At 43.2% G+C, this 13,341-nt stretch overlaps 1 protein-coding gene across 1 annotated transcript in view; it reads right to left on the bottom strand.

Annotated features, from left to right (window-relative positions):
- HPS5 (Hermansky-Pudlak syndrome 5) overlaps positions 1–13,341 on the bottom strand; it is a 61,687-nt gene that overhangs the window by 34,366 nt on the left and 13,980 nt on the right. Inside the window, exons 6-12 of the mRNA XM_015417284.1 lie at positions 10,932–11,065; positions 9,481–9,696; positions 8,692–8,763; positions 7,489–7,532; positions 3,937–4,115; positions 3,310–3,468; positions 2,494–2,653 (exon numbers count right to left, since the gene is read on the bottom strand). Of these exons, the coding sequence (XP_015272770.1) occupies positions 2,494–2,653; positions 3,310–3,468; positions 3,937–4,115; positions 7,489–7,532; positions 8,692–8,763; positions 9,481–9,696; positions 10,932–11,065 (964 nt within the window). The remainder of the gene's footprint in view (positions 1–2,493; positions 2,654–3,309; positions 3,469–3,936; positions 4,116–7,488; positions 7,533–8,691; positions 8,764–9,480; positions 9,697–10,931; positions 11,066–13,341) is intronic.

Below are 13,341 nucleotides of genomic sequence, written 5' to 3'. Positions count from 1 at the left end.
AGAGACAAGTACGGAAGAGTTTTGAAGAGAGTCTGTGTGACTCTGAGAGTTATGAAGGATTCCGTGTGTGAAGTTTGAAGAGTGAACATAGTGGAATTTTGGAATTTTGAGTCTTTTTCTGTGTGATTAAGACCAATAGTTTAGTCTGTGTGACTGAGTTGATTCTATTCTGTGTGAATAAAACAAAGAGACTACCCTGTGTGGCTATCTATATATATGAGATAGAGAGAGATTATACTGAATGTATAAGCCTGTCAGAGTGGAGTTTGGAGTCTGAGAGACTGTTTGTAGCACCAAGCTTTGCCAGTGATATTTACAAGTTCCTTTCTTCAGCAACTGTTCAAATTAGCCAGTAACCTTCTTTGTTCTTTATTAAATAAATTTATACTGAATGTATAAGCCTGTCAGAGTGGAGTTTGGAGTCTGAGAGACTGTTTGTAGCACCAAGCTTTGCCAGTGATATTTACAAGTTCCTTTCTTCAGCAACTGTTCAAATTAGCCAGTAACCTTCTTTGTTCTTTATTAAATAAATCAATTTTTGTTCAAACTTATCCCAGAAATCAGTACAGTACTTCCTCAGGGCCACCTAGTCCTCTGAAGTGCCCAGACCCTAGGTCATACTACCAAAAGAGAGAGAATTTGGGTTTTTAATTCCTGGTGGCAGCAGAAAACTACCACGTTTATACACACAGGGAGTGTTTAAAGGTAAAACTGTTTCCCCAATAAGCGAGGACGTCAGTACTGCCATTTCTAATAATAGTTCAAACTTATTTTTGATTAATTTCCCGTAACCCTTATTCAGTGTGCCCTGTGCAGTATTACTTAGCTGATACTGCCCTGTGCAGTATTACTTAGCCAGTGCGGTTTTACAGTGGTTAAGAGAGACCGTCCAGTAACAACTGTTGAACATTTCACGGCAAGAAAAAGGCAACGCAGTTTCCTCTACAAAAACGCAATGCAGTTTCCCGTACAACAAAATAATATTCCTTTTCATCAACAAAAATAAACTAACAACCCAAGTAACCACTATCATTCTATAGAGGGAGTAGAACATTAGCAAAATGTGAATCATCTCAGATTTAGAAATCTCCAACAAACGAAAACGTATCAATATGCACAAATAATTTGTTACTACTGGTAAAACACTAACTGCTTTCCTATGCAGAGTTACTCCCGTCTCAATGAAATCAGCTGACAGCTCAGGGCAACTCTGCATAAAACCGCACTGTTATCAGCAACTGCTGATCTTTGGAAATCAGATGCTTACGAGAAAACGTATCAATATGCACAAATAATTTGTTACTACTGGTAAAACACTAACTGCTTTCCTATGCAGAGTTACTCCCGTCTCAATGAAATCAGCTGACAGCTCAGGGCAACTCTGCATAAAACCGCACTGTTATCAGCAACTGCTGATCTTTGGAAATCAGATGCTTACGAACTTCAGTGAGATTTGGGATGGAGAGAATGGAGATACCCAGACTTTGGATACAAGGAAGCAGGACCAAATCCTGAAGGACAGCTGTGACCACACAGCAGAGAATGCGACTGTGTTTATGAGCAACTCAAACAGCACAACACACTTCACACCTTTGTATAAGTTGAGAGAAGAGCATACCACCTTCCTTCCCATCAACTGGCATTAGCAGATCTCCTAATACACACCACTCGGTAGACCTCACAGGATACTCCCGTTAATTGCCAAAATGGGCATTCATTCATAGCTTTCTTTTAATCCGTTACTAACCTGAGGGAATCTAGATGGCCTACTATTGAACACTGCTCTGGATTAACCTTAGCCCAAACCAGCAATCCAATTCTTACTCTTAATGGGGCAAGTGATGCTCTGTCATCTTGGTGCTTGGGGGGTCAACAGTGGGAGGGCTTCTAATGTCCTGGCTCCACTGGTGGACCTCCTGATGGCACTGGTATTTCTGGCCACTGTGTGATACAGAGTGTTGGACTGGATGGGCCTTTGGCCTGATCCAACATTGGCATCTCTTATGTTCTTACTTTGCGAGGTATTTCATTTGCACATCGTAATTAAAATGGAATATTAGTTGTATACAACTGAGCTACCCAATTGCCATAAAAGAAAAATGCCAAAATGATTTGAATGAGAAGTACAACATTCCCAGGGACTGCTGCAACACATGACAAAGATAACAATTCACAGAAGCTGGCAGAAGCCCCCACTGATACCAAATAAATAACTGGAACAGTCACCGATCTGGCTTTAGGGCCCATATCCAGGGTTCTTTTTGTAGCAGGAACTCCTTTGCATATTAGGCAACACACCCCTAATGTAGCCAATCCTCCAAGAGCTTACAGTAGCACCTGTAAGAAGAGCGCTGTAAGCTCTTGGAGGATTGGCTACATTTAGGGTTGTGTCACCTAATATACAAAGGAGTTCCTGCTACAAAAAGAGCCCTGCTACCAATCCCCAATTATATACTGTGCGCACAGAAAGTATTTCATATACATTTATATTACCAAGCTCCAGCTGTTCTTCATCCTGATGTGCAGGAAATTCCTTTGGTCTTTCATCTTCTGATAGGTTTTGGCTATGTAATGAGCAAGAATCCTCATCAGATTGACTGCCTCTTCGACTAACGACGCGATAAATTCCAGAATCTAGTATATTGAAACTTTCCTATTAAAAATCATAACAGGAACATCAAAATCCTATCATTACAAATCACAACCTAATTCAGGATACACCGAAACAGTTAAGGTATGATTCAGCCAAAAGTAAACACCCATAAAATCCATTATCATAATGCAATGTTTTGTCTATGACCGCTGATGTTCACGTAAATGTGATCTTGTCTATGAATGTGTTTCTACAAACTGATTCTGCAAGTTCAAAATACGATTAGGACGGCACCCTATATGTAACATTAGTTCAACAACAATGATATGCTGTCTAACTGTATTTTGAAATAGCAGAATCAGGATTTGTAGGAACACAATAGATGAGATCACATTTACACAAATGTCATTTACTATAGACAAAACATTGCGTTACAACACACTGCAAATGCCATCAAATCTGGTATTACGCCAGAGACATATAGTCACCAATATAATCAATACCACATTTACAAAGCAATTTTAAAACATTACTCTAATGAAACACAGGCAACTAGTAGAATGTTGTAAGAAATACAGAGGTACAGATTATGAAAACTGAATAATTTAAACCTTTATCTTGTTTCTTTGAGGATCCATACAGGAATATCCTTTTGTGTGTGTGAAGTGTTGTCAAGCGGTTTCTGACTGATGGCAACCCCATCTGAATATACTTACATGTGAAGAAATACTGCTCCTCCTGCTACTGCAAGCAGAATCTAAAGGTTCAAGCTTCGAAATCAGTTCTTCAAGTTGACTGATGATATGGCTTTCTGTTGAAAGGTCCAACTGTGATTTCAGATGTTCTAGTTTATCTACTGGAAGGGTTTTTCTCGCCTGATAAGGAAAATGAAAATGTCATTTTTAAAAAAACAAAAAACAAATATCACTGAATTTTACCGGGAGGGACAATAAATTGCCAATGTATTACAAGCAGTGTTCCCTCTAAGCTGAGCTAGTGTGAGCTAGCTCACAGTTTTCTAGCCTCCGGCTCACAGATTTTTGTTGTAGCTCAGGAAGGATGGCTCCAGAGTAGACTAATTTACACAGCAGCCAAATCACTCGCTCAGAACTTTAATAACAGTAGCGCACAATGTAGAATTTTTGCTCAAACGTTTCCACAGCTTAGAGGGAACATTGATTACAAGCAGATCTAAGTGATATTAAGCTATACGAAAACGGAAACCATTGGTTACTTCTATGCTACACTTTATATGACACCTTTATTACAATGAAATAATGATCAACTCGTGGAATTTACTTTCAGATAATCATTAAAAGAACGAATGTCACAAAAGTTATTACCCGACACAAAACCACCGAATTCTGAAAGAGGCAACAGACTTTGGCTGCAAGACCCCACAAGCTTCTTCTAAGCAAACGGTCCACACATCTTTCCGCCGTCAAAAGGGAGAGATGAGAAACTTTTCCACTGGAGTGTAAACAGAAGAGCTCACTTTTGTACACCGCAATATCCTCGATGTCTAAAAAAATGATCACAGGTGTCAACATGAATACAGAGCTTCCCAGTGTTTCACATGTTAGTTCATATTTATTTATTAGGCTTATATTCCACCCTACCCCAAGAGTGGGTTCACGGTGGTTACAACATAAAAGAGACACAATAACGTTAAAACGTCCAATCTCAAATCCAAATTTAAATTAAATTTGAAATTTAGAACAATCAGAGCAAGATGGCAACTAAAAGGGGGGGGGGGAATTAAAGGCAGTCCATAATGCCTCCTGCAGGATGTTAAAGGTAAAGGTAAAGGTTCCCTTGCTCGAAAGCCAGTCAAATCCGACTCTAGGGTTGTGGTGCTCATCTCCGTTTCAAAGCCGAAGGGCCAGCGCTGTCCAAAGACGTTTCCATGGTCATGTGGCCGGCATGACTAAACACCAAGGTGCACGGAACGCTGTTGCCTTCCCACCGAAGTGGTACCTATTTATCTACTTGCAATTTCTTGCTTTCGAACTGCTAGGTTGGCAGGAGCTGGAACTAGAGACGGGAGCTCACTCCGCCATGCGGCACCCGGGTCTCGAACTGCTGAACTACTGACCTTCCACAGCCTGCAGTTCAGCGTCTTAACCACTTGAGCCACCGCATCTCCTGCAGGATGTTAGTCAGATAATAATAGCACACCATTTTACTACAGTGCCCTGTTGACATTCATAGAGCAAAACAGCATAGGTCACTGAAGCAGATGTTATGAGTAGGGGAGGCTGAGATGATGCCAAGAGGCAGCCTCGCTTTACCACATAAAAGAAAGTAAACGCGAAACCACCCGTTTCTCAGCCCACTCTGTTGTACGACAATACTGAAGACTGCTTTCCCCCACGGTGATAAAGAACTGAAAGCACACACTGCCTTGCAGGAAAAGTCACACCGCTTGCTGCATGCCTGGAAACTGCTGCACGCAGCAGCTTCTAAAAACATGGCCATGCACCAAAAACAGGTATCTATATAACTTTCTCAATTGACATTTTTCTTCTGACACCTAAAAAAAAAAGTATAATATATTGATTGATTGATTTGCTTGGGTTTCCATCCCACCCTCCCCCAATGTCATGCCTGCCCTTGACTCAGCCCCAGAGCCAGCTCCTGACAGCCTAAGAGGGGAGGATTCCGTGCCTTTAAGAGCTGAAGAAGCATCAGGATCTGCACCTACTGTAAGTACTGAGGAGGATACACAGCAATCTGAGTCAACTACAGGACGGTTTGCACCTGGGATTGAGCAGGCCATAAGCAGCTCACCACCTGCATCTCCCCCACCTGTAAGTAGGCTTAGGGATCAGAGACGTCAGGAGGAAAAGAAGCACGCTCAAGAGGGCAGAGAACCTTGAGCCCTGAGTTTTAACAGCAGCCAGGACCTCGCACAAAGGAGCTAATGAGTTAATGGGCCAAAGCACTATTTAGTAGGGCCTCTGGCCATGAGCAATTTGTGCTGGCAAACTCGTTCGTAGAACCAGAAGCTCTGCACCTTGATTCCTGTTTGACTCTGTGGCTTTTGGACTCGGCTGGTGTTTGGACTGCTCTGGCTCCTGACTTCCAGCTTTGAACCTGACCACGCCCTCGGCTTTGCTCCCTGTACTCTGACCTCTGGTAACGTTTGACTACGGCTTTGTCTGGTGTTTTGGGACTTGTTTAATGCTCTGCTGACTGCTCTCCCGGCTGACCTTTGGACTTGTATGGTGACTCCCCCTGTCTGCCTGCCTGCCTGGCTCTACCATGACACTCTGCACAGCTGGGCTCAGGGCGGGTCACAACAGTAAACAGCAATAATATCCCACCAATTTGAACAATTAAAACATGATTACAAACATAAGACTTCCAATAAGCCAGATGGCAATCTGTACAAGTAATAAAGATTCAGAGAAGGACTACCTGTATGAATGCTCAGATAAACCAAGTCCTGGGCAAGTGGACAGACCCACAGGCAACACTACACAATAAATAGTGCCAAGAATTATATATTCAGGAGATGGCACTCTTGAAAAAGATGTTGGACAAAATAAATCAAGCTTTATCAAAAATCTACTATTTGTTTGCAATGTGTTGCTGTGTACTGAGCACTTGTCTGAGACTCACTGCTACTTGGATTTAATGATTCAGTAGCAAATTACAACCCACTTCAATGTTGTTGTCATTTTGACCAATAATCTGTTTCCAAATGTATAGCCCAAATCTTACAAGATTTCCTTATCTTTTTAATTTTAAGTGCACAATATCTGTCTCATGGTCCAAGACATGAAGTTGCTGGAGGTTCTGGTTAGTTAAGGAAATTTTTCTGAATAGACACCTTCCTGTAGTGAGGCCTTTTCCATGGCAGGAGCAGCAATAAGAGGGAGCTTTATGACAGTTTAGGACCACAATAGACAAGATACAGAGACATCTGTGAATAGATTTCCTGAGCATTGTCAGTGGACAGACCATAGTCACACTGTCTTCCCATCACCGATTTGGCTATGAATAATGATGGAGGTTAGTGTCATTTAATGCTTTCCCCTATGCCATTTCCTCAACCTCATATCCCTCCAAAGAGCTGCTATTTATCTCCCATACTGGAGAAAGTACAAAACCACCACACAAGTAACCTACATGTTTATTGCACTGGGACAAACAGCTGCTCCAACAAGATATTTGAGGCCAGGAAATAGGATAGCAGAAAATCAAGTCCCACAATCACCTGTATCATGACCTGACTCTGAATTATGCCTCTTGTGATGGACTGTCAAGGGTCAATGCCTAAAAGAGCCCAAGAACCTTTGAGTGAAAGGCTGTTTGAACGGAATTCTGTTGAGAGAGTCAGTTAAGAAATGAGAGTTGGAGACTGACAGCTGAAGACGAGGCAATTAAGCACTGACTGTGGACTGGGAAGGAGGCTAAGAGAGTCAGAGAATCAAGCCCCCCCAAGAGCAAAATAGTTTCTAGTAAAGAGAAGTGATCCCTGCCTAGTTACGTAGGGAATAGCTTCTAGAAAAGAGGAGCGATCCCTAGTCTGTGTATAAAGAAAGATGTAGGGGACTTGATTGTATGTTCCTGCCTTCTAAACTTCACGTGTTGGTGAAACTCAGAAACCTATGCTTGAGTGGTTAAGCAGAAACTGAAAAGAAAAGAAAGCCTCACTCCTCAAAGTTTTAAAGACCTTGTTGAATAGTTTACTTGTTGGCAACAAATTATCTGGTGTTTGTGTTTGTTTGTTTGTTTGTTTGTTTTTTTCAGTATAAAAATGGTTTCCTTTTACTGGAGATTCTTCACACACAAACAATACACACACAATTATACAGCTTCTAGGAAAATTTGATAGACAATCAAGAGACGTTTGCATGAGCAGGAGATCGTTGGGGGGCAATATTTACCTGTCCTGATGAGATGATGCGTCCCAGTGGAAAAATAAGGGAGACTAATAAGGAATGAGAATTATGCTAGGAAATGGAAATGGTGCTCTGAACTGGCAGAAGCACGTGGAAGACTCTGGCTGCAGCCCAAGAGTCTTAAAGAGGCAGTGTGGGTTTCAGGATAGCAAGAGCTAAAAGCTAAAGAGCCAGAAAGGATGTATAGAGGGCGAAGAGGGGGTGTAGAGAGCGCGGGGAGCATGGAGAGAGCGCGAGCATGTTGCTGGGTGCCCACTTTTGTATGGGGGCTCTGAGGGGAGGGCTTTGCTGGCCACCTCCCTTGAGACAACCCCTTGGTGGTCCGTTCCAAAAGTCACGTCCACAATGGGAAAAGGGCTTAGGGGTTGGTCAATGTTGGATTCTAACTGAACTTGTGACAGAGACACCTCGAGGGTCGTTATGACTCATCGGCTAGCACCTACTGTGCTCTTTGTCTCAGGGCTGCAGAACCAGTTCCTGGAATGGATGAGGAAATGTCAAGCGAAAGGCGGGAAATGTCAAGCGAAAGGTGGGAAAGAGACTTTTGTGCCCTCAATGCAGTGAAGGTGCCAGTGTGATGAAGAAAGACTTCTTTAATGGCATCGGGAGTCCTTAGTTTAGACAGCAATGGCAGATGGCTGTTTTAGAGTGTTTCATGTGTCTAGGGGTACATCTGGAATGGGGCAACCTCGGGAACTATGGGCACATCGTCTCAGGCTCTTGCTGGCATCACAATCTGGTCACCTTACATCAGAGTCCCCTTTGCACATTTTACACACAGTTCATTTATGTCCATAAGAGAGCACAAAGCTCCTTGCTGGGCAACACAACAGCCTGTGAAAGAATCTATTTCTTAAAGCTGACTAAACACCAAGGCGCACGGAACGCTGTTACCTTCCCACCGAAGTGGTACCTATTTATCTACTTGCAATTTCTTACTTTCGAAATGCTAGGTTGGCAGGAGCTGGAACTAGAGACGGGAGCTCACTCCGTCATGCGGCACACTCGGGTCTCGAACTGCTGAACTACCGACCTTCCACAGCCTGCCGTTCAGCGTCTTAACCACTTGAGTCAGTTGCAAAGGAGACTATTTAACATGACTTGTTTGGAAAGATATCTGAAATCCTGCTCTTTCTCCATCTTTAACGCTGTGATAAAACAACCAAAGCATCGGCATCATGTGTTTACCTCAAATAAAGAAGCCTGGGAAAAGCCAAAGACTGAGAGGAACAACAGGCAACATTGTACTCCGGATCTGTCCTTTTAAGAAAAAATAGTAAACAAAAAGTAATTCAGTTTTGTCGGGATACTTATCTGTTTAAATCACCTAATTTGACTGTTCCATTATTTAAATGTCACTTTTCCATTTCAGAGACTTCAAGGCAGTTCACAATTAAAGCCAACAAAAATTATAATAATAAAACCCAGTACTATAAAACAATCACCTCAAGCAACATACTTCATCAAGACACAGCTGTAGGTTTGGGCACAGGATTGTTTTGAACATCTGATCCTATTTCAAGTTGTGTAGAGATTTTTTTAAAAAACCTGTCCATATTTGGTGAACATTTAGAATGGAACTAGATTAGAGAATAGGCTGACTGCAATCTTTGCAATGATGTTGTGGTTGTTTGTTTCTAAAGGTAAAGGTTTCCCTTGCTCGAAAGCCAGTCGAATCCAACTCTAGGGTTGCAGCGCTCATCTCCGTTTCAAAGCTGAAGAGCCAGCGCTGTCCGAAGACGTTTCCGTGGTCATGTGGCCGGCATGACTAAAACAACCAAGTTAATTCCCCAAAATCCAGGACGTATATATTTAAGGACTTCTTTTCTACTTGCTAATCACTGTAGAAGATGTGTGTGATCTCATGTCTCTAAATACACACAACCACAGCACACAATAATATACTTTTTTCCCTCAGAAAGAACTGCAATCAAAATGAAAATGAACTATGGACGACGGTGTTGCCATGATCAGTACCTCAGACTAATAACAGGGAGAGGCGGTGATGACAGGAGGGATTTGAACTGATGCGTACTTAACACCTCTCCATCAAAGTTCACCTCCCACATCCGCGAACCAGGTCGTGCACAATATATTAAAGGCTGCTGGCTTCCACAACGTCTTCCAGCTGGGAAAAAACAGGCTCCGTATTCCCCATCTCGCTCCTTGTTTCCAATTTTCCAAAACTTCTCCCTAATTCACCCAAAACATTACTTATTACAGGAAAAGTAATTAGTGACTATAACATATAAATAGTGAATATAACAAAGAAAACATAGATTATGGTATTATGGTATAATTTTAACATAGAACATTGTGTTACGTTCCCACACGGAATTTCTGTACACCCAAGGGAGGGGTAACTGATTTCCCCCTCCTAAAGCAAAACACTAATTCCACACACCCCAAGCTTTTCTTGAGGGGGGGGGGACTCCTCAGAAGCCATATTTCTGCAGATACGAGGGGGTCTAGACCTATGGGCTGAATCCTACTGCTCTGCTCTACTGGCTCCTCCTTCAGGCACAAGCAGTCTTACTCTAATGCAAGCAGCTCTTTCAAAAAAACCTCTCAAAACTGGAGGAAGGCACCTCACACCAGTGAGCTGATTGAAGAAGCAGGAATCAACCCACTAACTTCGAAGTTTGATACAGTGCTTTGCACTATGCATTTAGAAATTTATTTATTTGAATTTCTATCCCGCCCTCCCCGCAGGCTCAGGGCGGCTAACAGGGGCATAACGCCAGATAATAACAATAAAACAGTAAAATACTAAAATTACAAAAGAAGCAATTAAATCTTATGCCACACCCATGACAGCACAGCGCATTAGCATATTAGGCCACACCCCTGTGTCACCAGAAGTGTGGTCATCCAGCCACACCCACCTTTTGCTTCTTCTTCTGTTTACCTTGTTTGTTGTCAAAACCCAGGGCTTTTTTTGTAGCAGGAACTCCTTTGCATGTTAGGCCACACACCCCTAATGTAGCCAATCCTAATGAGTCTCTGCTGTTGGGTGTGGCCTATTATGCTAATGGTTCCTGCTGGGCGTGGCCAACTTGGGAGCGAGCCGGAACTCCGTTCCTGTGCGTTCCTGCCCAAAAATAACCCTGGTTCTGCCACTTCCATCTATCCCTCAGAATTATTACTCTCACAATTTTACATTCAAAGTGCTGCTGGAAATAGAAGAGCTCATAGGTGTAACTGAACTGCCCTTTACTGAAGACCAAGCAGTATCACACAGTAAGTTTTGAGAGCTGTTTCTGCCTGCACTGATTATAGAATACAATAATGTGTTTTTAGAGATACATGCGTCAATATAGTTCTCTCAGTGCAAAATAATCAGGTCACAAAAAAAATGTTTTTCAGATGATCTACTGGAAACTAAACCTATTGCTAATTAATTACTTTACACCTAGATCCTTATTTACCTCTCTGTATCACATAAGTAAGAACGAGTAAGAGAAGAGATAAGCAATCTTCCATCCAGATAATCAAGCTGAACCACACAAGAGTCAACGGTGGTTATAATCTGAACCGGAAACATAACAAACGCAGTTGCAGCCTATAAGTAACACAGAGAAGAAATGTACACTGGATTATTTCAGGACTGATAGAACCGCATTACATTTATAAAGAGTGAAAAACAGAATTGCAAAATTGGGCTACTTGAGAGAAGAAGAAGAAGAAACAGTTGCTTGCGCTATAGAAAATCCATCCTGTCACACGATTTTTTGAAAGACATTAGTACATTCTCTTGAGTTGCACTTGGGAAGAAGCCATGAAAACACATGCCTCCTCAATTGCTACATGAGTATTGGCAGGGGAAAAAAACATGGAACCATTTGAGCCTTTGCAGAAAGAGAGATACCAAAGCTGGGAGGAGGAACAATTTAGAGAGCCAGTTTGGTGTAGTGGTTAAGTGCGAGGACTCTAATCTGGGAGAACCGGGTTTGATTCCCCACTCCTCCACTTGCACCTGCTGGATGCCCTTGGGCAAGCCGTAGCTCTGATAAGAGCTGTTCTTGAAAAAAAGAGCAGTTTCTGTCAACAGCTCTCTCAGCCCCACCTACCTCACAGGGTGTCTGTTGTGGGGAGGGGAAGGGAAAGGAGTTTGTAAGCCGCTCTGAGACTCCTTTGGGTAGTGAAGGGCGGGGGATAAATCCAATCTCTTCTTCTACCTCACAGGGTGTCTCTTGTGGGGAGGGGAAGGGAAAGGAGTTTGTAAGCCGCTCTGAGACACCTTCGGGTAGTGAAGGGCGGGGTATAAATCCAATCTCTTCTCTTCTTCTAGGTCTGTGATTCAGCACCACTGCCCCTCCCTCACGTTTCCCTGCCCTCTGCTGCTGCTCATTCTCCAGGGGCTGGCAGCAGGCGAAGAGTATTACTATTTACATCAGATCTGCTACACCATTATGAACCAGAAGCAACAAAGAAAACTCCCAACCATCCTTTTTGCCACTTCAGGTCATTGCAAAGAAGAAAGGATGGTAAAAGTGGTTGGGTAGTGAAGGGCGGGGTATAAATCCAATCTCTTCTCTTCTTCTAGGTCTGTGATTCAGCGGCACTGCCCCTCCCTCACGTTTCCCTGCCCTCTGCTGCTGCTCGTTCTCCAGGGGCTGGCAGCTGGCGAAGAGTATTACTATTTACATCAGATCTGCTACACCATTATGAACCAGTAACAACGAAGAAAACTCGGGCTTGGTAAGCATGTGACCTCATCCCCACCATCTTTTTTGCCACTTCAGGTCATTGGAAAGAAGAAAGGATGGTAAAAGTGGCCCCCTACACTTGGATCGCCAGCCTGGCGGAGAAGCCCCGCGTCCTGTTAATTGCCGTCTGCTGCCGGATTTCCCTGGTGACCATTTTTGGAGAAGGATGGTTGCTATTGAGGGTAGAGGAGAACACTAGGTGTAAGTATGCTGTTTGAAGTTGCCTTCAGGGAGAAGGTAGGCTAATTCCCATTATTGTTTTATCAACTTTTTGTAAACCAATTTGGGAGATCCACGGGGGGAGAAAGAGGTTTTAAATAGACAGAAGATACGATAGAGGTTCTAGAACTCTGAGCTGCAATGCAACTAGACCTGCAAAGAGCAAGCGGCCCTGGGCATTCCATCTACATTTCAACAGAAAAGCCTACCTTATCGAAAACTAAAACGGCCTAATTCCTGTGATCATGCAAAGCTTTCCCTGTAAGCAAGGGTTCAAAAATGATTCTTCCACAGCAAGCATTACTCCACCATCCAGAGGGGCAGAAAGCCACACCAGCCTTCCCACTGTGCATGGAGACCCTTTGAAGTATAGCACCAGGTCAGGGATGTCTCCTGCCCCCATCGAAAAAGCTGGCGCTAATCTGGAGGTTCACGGAATGTCTCAGAAAGACAGATCAAGTGCTGACCGGGACAGCCCACACAAGCCCTAACTTGTCAGATCTCGGAAGCTACACAGGGCCGACCCCTGCCAAGTACTTGGAAGGGCAACCTACAAGCGGGTAATATCAAGCCACCTCTCTGAAATGTCTTAGCCTCACTAGGGGTTGCCAGAAGTCAACCATGACTTCCGAAGGAAGGAAGGAAGGAAGGAAGGAAGGAAGGAAGGAAGGAAGGAAGGAAGGAAGGACAACACACACAAATACAGCTGCCTCCCAAGCTCATAGATGGGGAAGGAGACAACATGTCATCCCTGAACTCATGCTGTACTACAAAGGTGGGCTAAATACTTGCCAAACAGCTCAGTATAACATACAGACAAGGACCTATTGGGGAACTGGCAGAGTACTGGTAAGCACAAACTTTCAAAGGTCAGCTAGAGTGCATGGGTCCATGCCCCATATCTTACCTT

Source organism: Gekko japonicus, unplaced genomic scaffold, assembly GCF_001447785.1.
Source record: "Gekko japonicus isolate JY-2015 unplaced genomic scaffold, Gekko_japonicus_V1.1 scaffold1827, whole genome shotgun sequence".
Taxonomy (NCBI): domain Eukaryota; kingdom Metazoa; phylum Chordata; class Lepidosauria; order Squamata; family Gekkonidae; genus Gekko; species Gekko japonicus.
This window is presented reverse-complemented; position numbering and strand designations above follow the sequence as displayed.